The 17,131-nt window shown below is 48.1% G+C and overlaps 1 protein-coding gene across 1 annotated transcript; it reads right to left on the bottom strand.

The window, feature by feature from the left end:
- Positions 1-5,738: 5,738 nt before the first annotated feature.
- On the bottom strand, positions 5,739-7,963 carry LOC135920238 (cuticle protein 14-like). Its single transcript, XM_065454412.2, has 3 exons — positions 7,813-7,963; positions 6,994-7,089; positions 5,739-6,590 (listed from the first exon to the last, which is right to left on the bottom strand). Exons 1-3 carry the CDS (start codon positions 7,816-7,818, stop codon positions 6,021-6,023), a joined length of 672 nt encoding a protein of 223 aa, XP_065310484.2. The 5' UTR covers positions 7,819-7,963; the 3' UTR covers positions 5,739-6,020.
- Between the last annotated feature and the right edge of the window lie 9,168 nt (positions 7,964-17,131).

Below are 17,131 nucleotides of genomic sequence, written 5' to 3'. Positions count from 1 at the left end.
TCTCAGGCATTTTGCCTGAGCTCCAGAATAAAGAACTGAACGACCTTGATCAGAGGATTAGTCTCATCTAGTTGGCTCGTGATTACTGTAGCTTACAACCTTAATTTACAGGCAGGCTGATGTGTTGTATTGCCTTTACTTTGCTCGCTCCACAAATGTAGGTGATATCCATACAATCTTTGTCCGCTCTACAGATGTTTGACGAATAATACATTCCTCGCCTAGATATTCGTTTACGTTAATGTTTCACCTGTGAATGCAGCTCTACCCACAAGTGAACAGTTAGCTGAATGAAATTAATAAAGTAGTGGATGCACACAAACTCGCGGTGGGCATATCACAAGAATAGATTTGTAGCGCCCACGGACGCCGCTACGCGCGGACGCTAAAGGTCGGCGCTCTCGGTCGGCAAGAGAAAAAGATGACGAAAATAAAGTTGGGCGGGGCGCGCTCTCGGTGCAACCACGGCACGTGCTAGTCCGTTCTAAGAGAGAGAGAGAAAGAGATAGAGAGAGAGGGGGGGAGGGAGGAAGGAAGGAAAGGGAGTGAGGTTAACTAGACTGAGTCCACTTGGCTCTCAACTGCTGCTCCTTGCTCCATAGAAAGCGAATCACACTTTTTTGCTCGTAGGCCGTGGACGGTTGAAGCACGACCGGCAGATAAGGCCTGGCCGGTCCAAGAAAGGTCCACCACTGGTAATACACGTGGGGAGGGGGTGTCGTCCTAGGAGACTGATAGGCTAGTCCCATGGTCCTGGCGCTCAGCTGCAACCTCTTGGTTCGCAACAGCTTCAGCCTGAAAAATGCCCTCTAAAAGCCGTCAAAATTGCCCTATTCGAATTCGTAGCTTAGGTAGGATTCTTCAGAAGCATCGTTCAATAAGGGAATAAGAATATACCCTTATTATAAGGAACACAGTTGCTCCGGCTTCAGGCAGCATGGCTTTAGTGCAAGATTCATTGCTGTGATTGCTTTTTTACGCCTTTTGTGGCTACACGTTCGCACTCAGAACGCTTATTTTGACTGTTCCCTCGGTTCGAGATGAAAGGGAGCAGCTACTTGCTGACAACCTGCAGAAAAGAGAAAATACCACACATGCTTCCGAAACGCGGTGTTTTAGGACAAGGACTTGATGGTCAAGAAAATAATTTTACGTTTTTTGATTGTATTCTTCCTGACAGAATCAGTGTGCTGATAAATCTTCAGGACACTGATGTCCTGAAGGTTTAGGGAAGCCGTGCGTAGACCATGTCATAGAGACTCGGGTGGAACAACTGGCCTCCAAACACGTCAGGCTAACCCCGCGTGTTTAACCACCATCCCCACTCTACTTTGAGAAAGAGCACGCTGCTTGCCGGCTTCCACCGAGCGTGCTCGTTCTAACCGAGGTTCATTGATGCTTATTAGATTAGTTACCACGCATAGTTTAGCTTTAACAGCACCGCAATCGTGCCGGCGAAAAACCTCTGTGGACACACTTGAGAACCTAAGCTCCGGTGACGCCCAGAGAGGTACAGTACCAATGGACTCATTCACTCGGTAGCTACTGGACTGAGTCAGCGTCTGTGATCTGGACTGAGTGACCGAACGATATCCCCAGTGGACTTTCTCTTCTTTTAATCTTTCCGTCCCCTTTTCCCTTTCCCCAGTGTAGGGTAGCCAACTGGGCTCAGTCCTGATTAAGCTCCCTACCTTTCCTTTATCATTTACTCTCTCTCTCTCACTCGGTAGCCGTTGACCTGTATAAAAATGACATACCGCGCAAACAAGGCAAGCACGGCGAGCATGCTCCAGCGCTATCATGAATCCTTGCAGACTGATTGAATACTCAGGGGCTTCGAGATTTCGCAAGGCAAACCAGGCGCACGTTCGTATATCAACCAGTATTTACATACGCTGCGCTCCGTATCTGCAAAGTTTCGCAGCCCTATCTTTGTTCACCTACTCATGCCAATAATGTTAAAATTACCCGTGCACACACCGAAAACAGGATGGGCAAGGGACCGACATGGCAGAGCGTAAACGGACTCTGAATAGCTTACTCCTTAGAAGAATGCTTGAAAGGTGCCAGGTATCACGAAAGCCTAAATATTCCGCGTGATTTCTCTTCTCGCGATCATGACACCTATTAAAGCTATTTGTCAAAACGATATTTCCAGCTTTCTAGCTGCACCACACGAAGGGGCTCTAACGATGGTAGTATACGTCATTTACTTGAGAAATGGAGCAGGAAGTGGGCTAGACCCGCCATTTTTCCATGATTGGAATTCAGGACGAGCGATCTATTAGACGCATTTCCTTGTTGGCTGTCGTCCGAGTTCGATGAACGCAGCCTTCCACACCCCGATCGCCCATCAATATTTTGCATCGGTGTTTAGGGAGGGAGTGAAGGAACATGTGGCATTTGACGCCAGGCCATTTTATATCCTTGAAGATTCTTGTCTTTGTGTTGTTTATTTCCAAGCCACGGAATCTTGATAACGTGGCTCATTTACTTATTCATGAAGCTCTATCCTTCGCAGTGAGGCTTAAACTCACATAGAATAATTGGTTAACGGTAAATGCCATTAATCATTAAGGTATAAAGAGTGAAATAATACTTATTGAGTACTCTCCCCTTCCAGTTAGCAATTTGGCACACCTTGCTTGATTTATTAGACTTGTACTGAGCAACCACGGACAAGCGCAACTTTGGCATGAGCAAAATGTATCTAAGTTGGCGTCCTTGTATTCAATCCAACGGTAGAATGCCTCCTGTTACAACCCTAGGAAGAAAAATGCGATCTTGGCTAAGTGGACTTGGAGTAGTCGGAGTGACTCGCATAATCTTAAAGTCTCCTTGCAGATGTTTTCCCTTAAAAGAACCTTCAGTATACCTGAGAAGAGGTGGTGAGGGATGTCACGAGACCAATCTTGTGCACGTTACAGAAAAAAGAGTAACTGAATACAATTAGAATTACTTCTTTCAAAATGTAATTGATTCAGTTCCGAAAAACTGCCCCACGAAATTAATTGAGCAGTTATTAAAATGTTATCAATTATTTTAACCTTAACTACCTTTCTGCTGTTATTAATATTGCTCAAATACAGTAAATACGAGGGCAAATCAGAATGTATCTGCCCCTATATTTTAATAGTCAAAATAAGGCACATACAGGTAATTAGAACTATACGTACTATTTTACGTACCTTACACTGGTTTCCACATAGTCACCAGATTTGTTCAAACATTTGACCCATCGTACCTCTAAATTTGATATGCCCCTGTGGTGGAATTCGTCCCGCTGACTGTGGAGCCACCATCAGGCTGCTGTCTTGGCTTCATCGTTGCCCGTGAATCGCGTAGACCACCTCACACTTCTCAAAGCGAGGTACCTTTCCCCATGCGTTAGCTGCATTTTCCTGTGGACTTCGATGGGCGTTCGCCCCTTGTTCCATAGAAAGCGAATCACACTTCGTTGCTTGTACTCCGTGGATGTGTGAAGCACATTCACAGAGTACAAGGAACGAAGTGTGCAGATAAGGCCGGGCCGATCCAAGAAAGGCCCACCGCTGCTGGAAATGGATATGTTGACTTCGCATTCACAGCCGTAATTTGGCTAAACAAGTAGCGGCAAAGACTTTCCGATTCACCCTAGTAGAACAGCTCGCCCTTCTATTTCGATGTGTCCTCTGCATTCGATGCCCGCGCTAGTAAGATACGCTGTGTGGTAACGCGCGAACGCTTTGTTCACAAGACTGTGGTTACAGAATGCCACCATGCGTTCGGTTCTCTACGATGCGCAGGACTTAACTTTTTCTGGGGCTAGAGAAAGCCATTCCCGATGGCGCGAGTGAAAACTGAAAAATCGCATATAGGTGCATGATCTCTCGCCATTGACATATAAATTGGCCATCGCCATCGAACCATTGACGCACCATTTCAATTTGTCGGTTAACATCTGGTTCACCTCCCTTCGACGCCCTTCAGTCGTTATCCATTTAGACATTCAGAGTTAGGCAACTAATTAATACCGACTCCAGCAAACGCGTTCACGTTCCTTTAAAATGTGACCAAATTTTCAATGCAATTTAATGTGAAACTGCTTACTCAGCCCTTAAGATACTGTTCCTGTGTTATTACAACCAGACAAAAAAATGTGTACGTGAGTCACGCAATACCAACCAGATAGAAACATATTCGTTAAACGGCCACATACTTCTGTCTATGTCAGAGAAGTAATAGGCTACACTAAGAGAAGAAATGAGCAGCAGCTATGGGCCACCTGTACGCTTCCTGGAGAGATGGAGAGAGAAAGAAAGATGTATTATAAGAGAAAAGCTGAGAGGTGGGACGTCTAAGAGAAATGTGCAACTCTGCAACCTTGGCAGGATCAGGTGCTTGAGGTGTAGCCGCAGTACGCTGATTGTGAGTACGGGGTAACCCGTCTACATGTTTTCGCCCCTTTGGATTCAGTAATTTCCCGCGTAATTTAAGTACTCAAAGCTGCGTTGCCTGGAAAAACTTCTGTCGTGAAAAATGTAACTGGTTACGTGTAATTGATTACTGAAAAAGGTATCAACTTATAGTAAGCGTTACCGAGTAAACAAATCAATCGTTAAATTACAATTACATTACCAAAAATGTAAATAATTACTTGTAATTATTTACGTACAACTCCGCGCGATACAGACAGCCTAAGCTGGCCACGCGGCTTGGCGCATGGACTAAATAAGTAATTCTGGACCACTTCTAGCACCTTTCATCTTTAACGAACGCAATGAGAGGTGACGCACATGTCCAAGGCTGCAATCTTCTGATCTACCCCTGATTAGCGATTGTCTTAAGTGGCACTACTTGGGTGCTGTGGTGGCTCGCTTGGCATTGTTAGCTTTCGCCTAAGTCACATTGCATAAATTCTCGCCTCATCTGTGCGCAGCAGAAGTCTGTTATTTCCTGTGGCGTTATAATTAGGTTGCTTTTGTATGAAGTAGTCATTCTTTATAGACGAATTCAATACCATGACACCATAAAGTGGCCGTGGCATTGCTGTCTAGTTCTTCATGGGCAAGAAAGATCTAAAGCAAGCTTGTCTGGCATAAGCTATAAACGCATTCACAAAATTTATCCTTCGTAAGAGTGTCTTATCATTGGCCATCGTTCCGGCTACCACACCACACGATGGCGATCATCGTGATAACATCATAGGGGCAGCAGTAGCTATATATGGAGTTTCGGGAATATGAACTGGGACAAGTAACTGAGATTTGAGCTGAGAATGGTACCCTCTATTTGTCACTTTGCATAAAGGTTTTCAATGTAATACTCTACCCTCTTGGCACAGCAATGTGCGCTGCCACAAAGGTCCCTTTCTTTGCAAGCGAGCAGCTGTCCTGCAGTTCAAGGTTTGGTACATTAAACGCAGACGCAACATTGTTTTAGTGTAATCGTATGCGCAATTTAGCTGACTCATATGCCAGGTTAGAGCACAGGCCAAGCTGCTACATGCACTAAATTTATTTTGTAAACCGAGTCAAACCGGGAGTGCGTCATCTTCTGTGCTACTCTTTCGGCGTTGATATAATTCCAAGCAACCCTAGCACCTTCTCTCGTTGTCTTTCATGGCACATGCGTTCCTGCGTGCCTTCAGATGATGCGATGAGCATCTTGATGCTTACGTAACCATAACAAGCATTGTACGGAGACCAACTAGCTTGATGGTCCGATTTAGTGTATAAATAACACTCGAACGCTTCAAATTCCACAGCGACAAGACATATTTTTATTCAGAACAAGCACGACACACACTACTCGGCGAACACATGGAAGCAAACGATGAGCGAAATTGAGCAGCATTAAAGCAACAGACAAAGAGTGCGTTTAGGAACGTGAGTCTTTGCACAAAAGTGGGCCAGAGAACGAGAGACCATCGAGGAGTGAGAAACAACGGCGACGAAGCACCAGTGCGAACAATAAAAAATAACACTAACTAAAGGCGAGTTGAAGCCACAATTTACTACTATCCTTCTTTGTTACATAACTTAATAATGCTTAACGAAGCCGTGGCCGCCGTGGCCGTGGTGCCCGTAACCGCCGTAACCGCCGTAGCCGCCGTAGCCGCCGTAGCCGCCGTAGGCTCCGCCGAAGCCTCCTCCGTAGACACCTCCGAAGCCAGTTCCGGGGATGGCAGCACCGAAGACGTGGGCCGCCTTGGTGGCTCCCGCACCGATGCCGGCTCCGGCACCGAGGTATCCTCCGGCTCCGTATCCAGCGCCTCCGAGGTAGGCTCCACCTCCGTACGCTCCGGCTCCGTAGCCTCCGGCGCCGTAGCCTCCGTAGGCGCCATCGTGGTGCCCGGCGGGGACGTGGAGGATCGGGGCGTTGATGCCAGCGGAGGCGGGCGAGGATGGAGCGGTGCCGGGCTCGTTCGTGGACACAGCAGCGCGGAAGCCCGCGCCGTCAGCGACGTACTTGACGGTGCGCCAGCGGCCGTCGGCGCCACGCAGGCTGTACGAGCCGCGCTTGTTGCCCACGCCGTCACCGGACTCCCAACGGGAGGTGCCGCCCGTGGCGTGGTTCTCGTTGTAGCCGAAGCTGTAGGCGCCGGAGATCTGTTTTGATGGCGGACGAACGGGGTGGAGGAAAGGAAAGAAGGCTGTGCATCAAGTGGCAACAGTAGTTCCTAACCGTCCCACTCTCCCGCGGTCTGGTCCCGCTACGTTTAGTTGTCTTTCTTCCTAATCTAGCAGTTCAAGAGCTGATAATACCGTGGCTGGTACATTCACATTAACTGAAGCTAAAACAAGGAGATAGGCTTTATCCACCAATTTCGTGTAATACAGTTGACCCTAGTGCTCCGTGTTAAAGGGCTCAAAGTTCTGTGCTTGAAAGCAGCAAGACGAAGAAGCTACTGCGTGTCAACACACTACTCTAAGTATTTGTTGTCGCTTGATAATCAGTAAGAACACGGGGTCCTAAAGCGCTAACGATGAGTATATGTGGTATGATGCTCACGTCCTGAGAGCGATGTTGGCTGGAAGTTCCACCGTGGCCGCCCCCGATGAAACCGGCGTGAGCGGCAGCGCAGGCAATGGCGAGAACAATGAGGACCTGAAGGGAGCGTCAAAGCAAGGTTAGTTAAACTTTTTAAACTGTGAGAGAGAAACATTTTTGGGGATTATTCAGACCATTTCTTACAAGTTCCTCTTCGAAATTACGCGCTGTCGCGCTAATCCTATCGTTCAGTAACGACGAGGCGTCTGTCTTGTCTTGATTTTTTAATAAACTAATCTCTAGCTAAATTTCGAATCACCACCACGCTCCATTTTATATGAGGCAAATTAACGGCACAGTGCTGCATCTAGGTGCGGCTATCGAAGCTAACGCCTATGCCAAGTTGGCATAGATTCTCACGGCTGAAATCTTAACCAATAAGCCCACCAGTACTATTTCCGGTAGCATTAAGTATTGTTGTCTGGATAGTCACTAATATGGTCAATAGCACCTCCAGCAATGTTATTCTCTTTCTACATCTAACAAATCTGCATAATTCCCTCATATTAGGAGCCTGTAGTAATACCGCACCATTGCCTAAACAATGAATCATATGCATATTAGACGTCTACTTTATCAACTAGTCAGTTCAAGATGAGCTTGGAATTGACTGCCCAGGATAGCCTTTAATCTGCTGCATTTTTACAGTGCACTGCGGGTGCTTCCTGCAACAGACTCTACGGAAGGTAATACCGATTTCTACGGGAGGCTGCACAGGAAGCAAGCCGTGGTAGGAACAGCCGTCGTAGCCGGCCGCCTGCCCAAGCACGTCGTTCTCACCTTCATAGCTGGTGGTCGGTGGTGTGTGTGCTCGTACTCCACAGGACTTCTTCGACTCAACTCTGAGATGGCTGAGCGAGTTCTGATGTCTCTGTCCGGGCGGCGGCCGCCCTTATATACCGGCGATGCCGGGTGGCGAACGCGCGGCGCCTCACAAGCAGAGGTCCAGCCAGGCTGTCAAGACCTACGATGGGAGCACTCCCCCCCCCCCCCCCCCCCCCTGCCGGACCGCACCACGTGACACAATCCGTAGCGCGGACAGCGTGCATAGAACAACCACAACAACATTGCCCTCCCCCCCCCTTCTACGCAACCCAATCCCCCAACGCAACGCTGACACACCGGTTCACTTTCATTGTATGCGCGTCCAGTCTCAGCGGACGGCGGAAAGGAGTGATTCCGCCGCACCACGAGCTAGCACGCGCTGCGTGCGATCCAGTTCGCGGGGCCAAGAGCAGCAGATGACGAAGAATAGGACCCTGTGATGTCTGTCTGTGCGTGCGCGTCTGGGCCGCTGAGCCGCGCGGCTGATGACAGAGGCGGCAGCGGAATTCGCTGCCGCGCTGGGCTTCCTTTGTGTTCCCCGAGCGGCGAGACCGCCCCCAAGGACAGCCCCAGAAGTCATCGGAAGCTGCCGAGGGCGCCGTTGTTGTTCGCGAAGGGCCGCCGCCTTCCGCTCTTCGCCTCCTTGATCGGTGTCCAGGTTAAACTAATAACGAGTTTTCTACAGCTCCGCCGTCACCGCCGCTCGAGCTGCCGTGGCATGCTATGAAAAAAAAAAGAAAGCGTCCGGGCTGCCCGCTCGGCGCCCACAGCGGCCGCAGTTCCACGGCGTTGGTCGCCTCCGTTTCTTCAGTACTTTCTGCAACGTCGCGCGCAGGTCTAGTTGGCTTTTCACGTCGCATTTCTTTTTCTCCCTGTCGTTTCTTTCTATATTTCAGTCCCCGCGACATTCGCTGCGCTGATTTCACCCCATGGGCGCTCAGATCTGCACGTACTCCCGTGTAGCCTTCTTTAGTATTGATATTTCTTGTCATGTCGTTTCAGTCGCTCATTCTCATATTTGCCGCGGTTGTCGCGCTGCGTGGCGTGTTTCAGGAGCACGCTAAAGAGCGGAAGAAAGTAAGAGCGAAGTCGCGGCCGGGCCAGTAGGCACACGGCTTTGGGTAGCGTGTGACTCCTTTGTGTCAACCGGACGGAGGTGGCCGGAAAGCTCGCGTGCTCCGTTTGCCCCCTCCACCTCCGTGATCTGAGAATATGCAGGTCAGGTTTCAAATACCTGACCATTTTTCTGCCTGCTCTCTTTCCCGTTCCCAGGCAAGTCCGGCACGCCATCGGCGAACTCTCAATTCAGCTGCATGCCAGGAATCTGCTCTGTACATAAAATGTCATCACGAAGCCTTCAAACAGCACAGCGGACCATTAGAGTTTCAAGTCACACCTGGCACTAATCGTGGCAGTGCTAACGTATTATTATTTGTATATGTCAGGCAATCAGTACAGAAATGGCATTTTAACCTTTTATCATCTTTTAACATCTCTTTCTTTTTCATATCCGCGTTCGCTTGTGCTGTTGCTATTCTCAAAAGTATTGTTTCATACTTCAAAGACTGTTATTTTACATGACCCTCCTATACGCCTTCATAGTACTGGTAATATGTGAAATAACTAGAGCGTAAAAAATAAGTAGAAACAGCCCAGTTCTAACTTGCCTAAATCAAACTACATTTTGCTGCGTGGGAGCGAACAAAATAGCCGACATGCAATTTCTTCTAATTAGCTCCCAGTGGAAATGAAAAAAGGCGTTGTGCAGAACGATGGATTCCGCAGGTGCTTAGTAGCCCTGTGGAATGGTAAGTGCGCTGCCTCTCTTATAACTGCAGTTTTGTATTAGAAGGATGATACAAAATCATAAAAAAGATAGACGATGAGCATTATCGACAAAGAAGCTGTTATCCTTTCCGACATTTATAAATTATTATACACACATAACAAAATGGCATTTCAATAAATCTCTGCACAAATTTAGGCTCTGAAGGAAACTTCCGAAATAACAACAGAATGATATGGTCACCTAGTTTACTTGGGTCTGGAAATATACACTGCTTATGTTGTTTGCAAAGCAGTGGCAAATGTATATCGTCTTCACTGTAAAACTTGTGCATGGAGAAGTTAGTGCTCAGGTACCCATCACTATAGACTCGAAAGTAAGGCGCCTCAAAGAGCATGTAAAAAAAATTGAAAGTGACAGCGTTTTGCTGTAGCTCTTCTCGGAAGGTGCTCTACAATACGCGTGGCCGACGTGCTGGCGCGATTTAGCACAACTGCTGCTGTGCAATTAAACAAAGACCTGAAAATCTCCAGACACCTCGCAACGCTGGCGTGATGAGGATGGCTACCAGCAGCGTTGCAGACGAGTTGATACTTCACGGTGCACAAAATAAGACCGAAGACGAAGAAGCCATAGACGTTCGTACGCAGAAATTGTCCTGCCCGTATGCCCATTTCTTTTTCTTGATTTCAACTAAGATGTCATTAACTCGCCTTTGTTTCCTCACCCAATCTGCTCTTTTCTTATCCCTTAACGTTACACCTATCATTCTTCTTTCCATAACTCGTTGCGTCGTCCTCAATTTAAGTAGAACCCTTATCGTAAGCCTCCAGGTTTCTGTCCCGTACGTGAGTACTGGTAAGACACAGCTATTATACACTTTTCTCTTGAGGGATAATGGCAACCTGCTGTTCATGATCTGAGAATGCCTGCCAAACACACCCCAGCCCATTCTTATTCTTCTGATTATTTCAGTCTCATGATCCAGATCCGCGGTCACTTCCTGCCCTAAGTAAATGTATTCCCTTACCACTTCCAGTGCCTCGCTACCTATCGTAAACTGCTGTTCTCTTCCGAGACTGTTGAACATTACTTTAGCTTTGTGCAAATAAATTTTTAGACCCATCCTTCTGCTTTACCTCTCCAGGTCAGTGAGCATGCATTGTAATTCGTCCCCTGAGTTACTAAGCAAGGCAATATTATCCGCGAATCGCAAGTTACTGAGGTATTCTCCATTAACTCTTATTCTTCCCAATGCAGGTCTCTGAATACCTCCGGTAAACACGCTGTGAATAGCATAGGAGAGATCGTATCTCCCTGCCTGACACCTTTTTTTATTGGGATTTTGTTGAATTTAACCCTCTCCCAAATTACAAGTTGACCCAACCTTAAATTTAACATTTTCTCACTTGCAAATTTAAATTGACCCACTCCCAAATTTAGAGTTGCCACACCCCAAAATTTCAGTTGGCCCACCCCCGAATTGCAGTTGGGCCATCCACAAGTTTCAAGTTGGCCCACCTCCATTATAGGCTTGTCCATACATTTTCCAAGAAGTCCTATGTATGGGTATTTGCTCCGATCATATTTTTATGCGCAAGCGTAACTGGCCAGCTCGTGAAATCGGCGGTGTCTGTCTGAAGCCGCGAACCAAGCGAACGAGGAAGGCTCCTGGAGGTGAAGAGAATCGCGCACCAGGGAAATGTACAAACTGAGCGCGTGGCAAAATAACCCCACCTAGAGGAAGGTGTAGGTTACGTTTAGCGAAGTGGGGATGAAGAAACGAGGCGAAGCGTCGCGGAGGAGGAAGGTGGGTGGAGGCGCGCTGGGTTGACCTCCTCTACCAGTTGCTACAGGCTTTCTTTGCGATGCATAGGTACCATATTCGTTTCGTGATAACAACGTCCTCGCGTGCCATACGTTGTGTGTGCGAGTGAAAGCGTGCAATAGTGAGGCGACGATGGCGGCTCAATCTCGAGCGCGCAAGGGTAGGAAGCGCGCCGTATTCCGCCGCGCGCATGGCACAGGGAAAGAGAAGAGAGAAAAGCGTTGTACTACGGACACGCGCGGTCGCGTGGGCTTCTTCTTGAAAGGGATCTGCTTTGGGGCGCAGTCTAGTTGGGCTGACTGCTCGAAGCTTTGCGCACGCTGTGTTCTCAATACTCAGCTTACGTTGGAGCGATAAACAGCACGAAGGTCACTTAACTCGCTGCAGCTGCCGCTTTTCCTCACGCGAGCGTTTTGACAGCGAGTGTCCGCGGTCACCGAGTGTGAAGTGTTTATGTGTGCCGGTCCCTGCTGACACCATGCTAGGGAATTTTAATACTAAGCGAATGCTTACAATGGGGCGTTCTACTCCTGTGGCTTCTGTGTATAGCGTGGCCACGCGAGCCCTGTCTTGAATACCATCTGCGATGCGGACAGTGTAGGAGTCTAGAGGCGCCGAGGGCCGGTAGCGTCGCGTGCGTTACAGCACCTATACGCTTGCGCGCCACTCGTGTTCACGAATTGAAACGTCACTACATTTTTTTTGTTTCAATTGTTCCTTATCGCTTATAAGGTTGCCAACACTGTATATACCTTACTATAACGATTAATTTCTTAAGTTCGTAAATTACGCAAGTTTGTGCAGGCACAAGTCATTACACATTTGGCGTGGCGGATAGATTTCGCCGGGGCACTCGGCGAACAAAAACGCCGGGGTGCCTCGCGATTGGTATGAAGCACGCGTCTCGCGTTTGACGGCCTGCTAAATGGGCTGTCTGTCCGCTCCGCCTGCTTTGTCGGTGGGGGCGCTGATTGCCAAGCGAGATGTGAACATGCTCGCCGTTCTAAACAATGGGAGCACACAAACTTGTGGTTCGACTCGTTAGGCACGCACACAAAGCTTGGCTATGCGTACATTCGAACTCGTTGGATCTCCTGCATTTTTTATTGGAAACAAGCGTTTTACAGGCACCTAGCTTCTTCTCACGCATGAGTGTCTTATTAAATGTACGCCTGAAGTTATCCCATTGAAGTATTTGCTCCTAATGAGTACCGAAAACTAGCGGTAGGCCAAGTACGGGACCAGTTTACTCAGAGGAAACCTAAGCACTTCTTAAGAATTGTCAGTGCGAGTTACGGACCTTCGAGTTACGAACTCCTCCACTGAAAGTGAGCGCGTTGAGACCCTTGGCGCGTTTTGATTTGGCTTTACCGAGGCGCAATTAGAACGCAGGCGAGCAGTTTCGCGGACAACACAGGCTTCCGAGAGGGAGCGAGAGTGACGTGGCGTCGCAGTGATGCCCTCTCCCCTCCCACAATAACATGGCAGCAGGTGTTTCCTTTGGCCAGCTCTGCTCCATCGAGGCTAGTCGAGGCCCGGTCCAGCGAGCGCCAGCCAGTGGGGCGCGCGTGGCGTGGTTGCGTAGCCAATGGGAAGCTTTTTTTCTGCTACAGACGCCACCTAAAGATTAAATGATGGGGTTTAGCATGCCAAAACCACTTTCTTATTATAGGCACGCCGTAGTGGAGAACTCCGGAAATTTCGACCACCTGGAGTTCTTTAACGTGCACCTAAATCTAAATACACGGGTGTTTTCGCATTTCGCCCCCATCGAAATGCGGCCGCCGTGGCCGGGATTCGATCCCGCGACCTTGTGCTCAGCAGCCTACACCATAGCCACTGAGCAACCACGGCGGGTTACAGACGCCGCCTGCTTTTTCGCTCAACGGGCCATTGATCGACTGGCCGCCCGAGGCATTTTGCACGTATTCGCGGGCTTCTTTCGCGCTCGGAAAAAAAACTTTATGTAGCGCGTATTCAGCAACAGGAAGCTGTATCAGAAGTTTTTTATGTTGCGATACAATTTTCTTATTGACACTTTTCATCTAACTACAATATTTGGGTAGTTCATTAATTATTTAAGACGAATGAGGTTTTTTACGGAATGCAAAAAAATAATAATTTGTGTATCTTCAAGCGACGGCAAGTAACATTACTTTGGTTCTGGCCAGCTACGTGGCATTCGAATATTTTTAAATCTTGGTGCATGATAGTTGGGGCACCCTGTATAAAAGCCGGCGCAGAAAAGAAAATAACACTATACTGCCCATATCCAAGTAGATTTATCACTTCTTGTGCTATCCGAGTACTGATTGCCTCAGCTGCTGTTCGGGAGACAAGGGACGTTTACTCTTCTGGTGTAATTATCCCGTTTTAACTCGTCAGATATGTACGGATCATTTTTCTGACGCCGTCTGTCCAAATCTTTAGCGTTACCATGGTTTCAATTGTAGTCTATCCCAATTGTTTTGGATATTCTAATACCGTTACTGGACAGGCCTCACTGTAACCTCATTGTGCTGCCGTTTCGCAAGCACCAGTGACGTAAATTGCCAGCTATAAGAGGCCGTATAAGAAACGGCGCCCTTTCTTTATTTCACCTGAAGGTCACGTAAAGGTCGCCGTGCAATAGGCTCTTGACAGCTATTACCGGGCGAGGTCAATATCTTGCTGCCGCGGCCTCCGTAGGTCGTTCTGCGGGGGTTTGCGTTCAAGAGTCCTTGCGGTTGTCTTAGGCTTCGTTAACCGACACCTCAGACGCGCCTTCTCATCGGAACTCTTGACACGGAAACATCACATAAGTATTAGAGTACCAGCCTCATTTTAGAACAACATTGGGACACAGGCGCAGGAAGCCGAAATTCCACGACCTAGCCCAGCGACCCGCCGCACTAGTTCAATGTCTGTGGAGTTCTGCTGTCCAGTCTGAGGCCGCGTGTCTCATTATCGGCTGCGACAGCCGCATTCCAGTGGCGTCGGAATGCAAGGACTTAGATTTAAGCGCACATAAGAGACTCCGGGTGGTCGACATTATTACAGGCCCACCATTACGGCGTTTTTCGTAAACCACTGTACAATTTCGAGACGTCACATCTATAACCTTGATTCTTGAACACAGTCTAGCGACCCACGAAGGGAGCTCTAAAAGATATCGGAATGCGAACGATTTCGAATATTTCAGCGCTCATAAAAGCATACAGAGCATTCGAGTCACTCTCGCGGCAAAGTCTGTGCACAGGTTAGGTTGTTCTTGCCTCCTATCAGAAATATTGTCGCAACGGCTATGAAAAGCTGTTACCTAAGGCACCTTAGCACCGATTTCTAAAATTGCGCGAGCCGATTGTGTGGACAGGTGACGGAGACGTGGACTGCGCCGACCCACAGACGTTTGAATCGGCGAAGCACTCCATCACCCTCTCACGCTCGTCACCTTGAGACCGGAATTCGAAACTCTTGGCCCCTGAAAGGCGGGCTCCCCCTTTTGTACGTCCGAACTATTATTGCCTCAGCAGCGATGCACTTTGAGAACAGGTTCCTGCCCACACCGCATTCGACGCCTTATATCCTCGCTGTGCGAGGAGCTGTTGTACATGTGATCCGTGTAGACAGTGTTGAGGATGTCTGTAAAAGCGTTGCCAGAGAAGAGGTGGGGAATACCGGATAAATAAGTGCACTGAATGTTCAGAGATAATTGATGAAGTGTAGTAGCTTTCTTCAGATTGAGCGCGACCTTCCTGTCATTCCCTTTCTACACTACACCTACAGCGTCCTGTTTGTTTTAATTTGCGTGCATACAGGAAGCGAGAAGAACGCCTGCGCTCTATTAAGATTGTGAGATGGTTTTCCAATAAATACGGTTACCTTTAAGCTAGAACTTAGCGAGAGACTCAGAAGTTCGAAAAAGCGTTCTACACTTCAGGCTTCAATTAAAATGGTAAGGCCGGCGGGTTTTCTGCTATCATATTTCTCTGGGAGAAACAGAGAAAGATTATTCTCCAACGCGCCTTAAAGTATCGACGTTTAAAATATGCACTAAATTGCGATATTTCTAACCTTTTTTTTCTCTTTCATTCTTCTTTTAGCAGATTGTGTTTGCTTATTGAAAGGCATTTGTCAAGAAGGACAAGCGTGATATCTCTTGCTAACCATGCAAGTCTTGAAGAATACAGGCGTTTGTCTACTTCATTTTTGTGGCATCCTAGGACACAAGAGCAGGGAAGTGGACAACACGAACACCGTGTGCAGATAAGTATAGGGGAACATGGAAAAGGGCTCAGAGTACTAGAAATGAAGCTTAGAACGACAGAAAGCTGAGCTAGTTGGTAAGGATTCATTATGCAAACAAGAGGTGAGGCGTGCAGGCAGGACACAAGAGTAGAGAAGTGGACAACACGAACGCCGAATATTACTTCACGCCTCGTAATATCTCTACACCTGCCATTGGTGCATACTGCTGTCAAACTTATGAAGTTGAACAGCTTGAGAAACGGGAGTGACATTGTAAAATACATATACGTTATATCTCACAAAGTCTTTTCGCTTTCCGAAACTGTGATTATGACGGCGGTATGTCGTCTCAGACAGGTGTAGATTTACTAGGAAGCACGCGCTAAGACACAAGTGCACGCAGCCCTACTGCCAGTGCAGAAGCGCTGACTTTTACTTCAGCACCCTTGCATCGTGTGGCGTGGCCACTGGCGCTGTCCCATGCATCCCACCACCCACACTGCACCGGCAAATGCGGCACGCCGCACTTCTCGCCTGGGTCACGTTCGAAGGCGCGCACGCGAGCGGCGATAACTGGCACACCGAAGCCGGCCCCTTTGGCTCGCGGGTCGTCAAGAAGACCGGAAAGCAGGGAGCGGAGTCGAGAGCGACGTAGCCACCGAGCGGTGGCGTGGCCCGTCGACGTGACCGTGAAGGTTGATTGATGAGCGCCGCGCATAATGGCTGCCGGCGGGTCAATTTCTTCTGCCCGTGAGAGTTCGTGAGCCCGGCACTTGTTTTGCTTCCTGGATCGTTCCGTCGTCGCCGTTGTTCGTCCTCGGAGACCTCGTTTGACACACGTACGAGCCGCCATTCGGCTCCCGCAGTCCGCTTGACTCGCGCTAACTTTCGCTCCCTGGCGCATTAGAAGAGTGCTCATTAATAACTATTGGCCCAATATTTACGGCGGTTAACACACACACACACACACACAGACATATATATATATATATATATATATATATATATATATATATATATATATATATATATATATATATATATATATATATATATATATATATATATATATATATATATATATGGTGTTGACCACCATAGCCACTGAGCAAGTTAGGTTAGCACGTTAGGACACTTCAACGTGGTTGCACTGCGGTTGTCTGCTGAGTGTGGTTCAGCGCGTCGAGGGCACACTGCGGAATTTCTGCAAACACCTTTCACATGGCTAATCTTCTGACAATTGAAGCATTGCATTGGTCTTGGAATAAATTGTCGAACCTGGTGGCGAAAGTCGCCAACCTTCGTTTAGGTAGGAAGACAGTCAACTTTGAACATTATCCTCAGACAACGTTTGTTACCGAGGCGACCAACGTGGCGACCAACGTGCAGGATGACGTTGTGTTCACTTGCTGGTTTTACGAGAACGGGGAGGC

Source organism: Dermacentor albipictus, chromosome 5, assembly GCF_038994185.2.
Source record: "Dermacentor albipictus isolate Rhodes 1998 colony chromosome 5, USDA_Dalb.pri_finalv2, whole genome shotgun sequence".
Lineage (NCBI taxonomy): Eukaryota > Metazoa > Arthropoda > Arachnida > Ixodida > Ixodidae > Dermacentor > Dermacentor albipictus.
This window is presented reverse-complemented; position numbering and strand designations above follow the sequence as displayed.

Coding starts and splice junctions, on each gene's coding strand:
- LOC135920238 (XM_065454412.2), bottom strand. Junction 6,591..6,993: donor GCCAACATCGCTCTCAGGAC/GTGAGCATCATA, acceptor CCATCAAAACAG/ATCTCCGGCGCCTACAGCTT.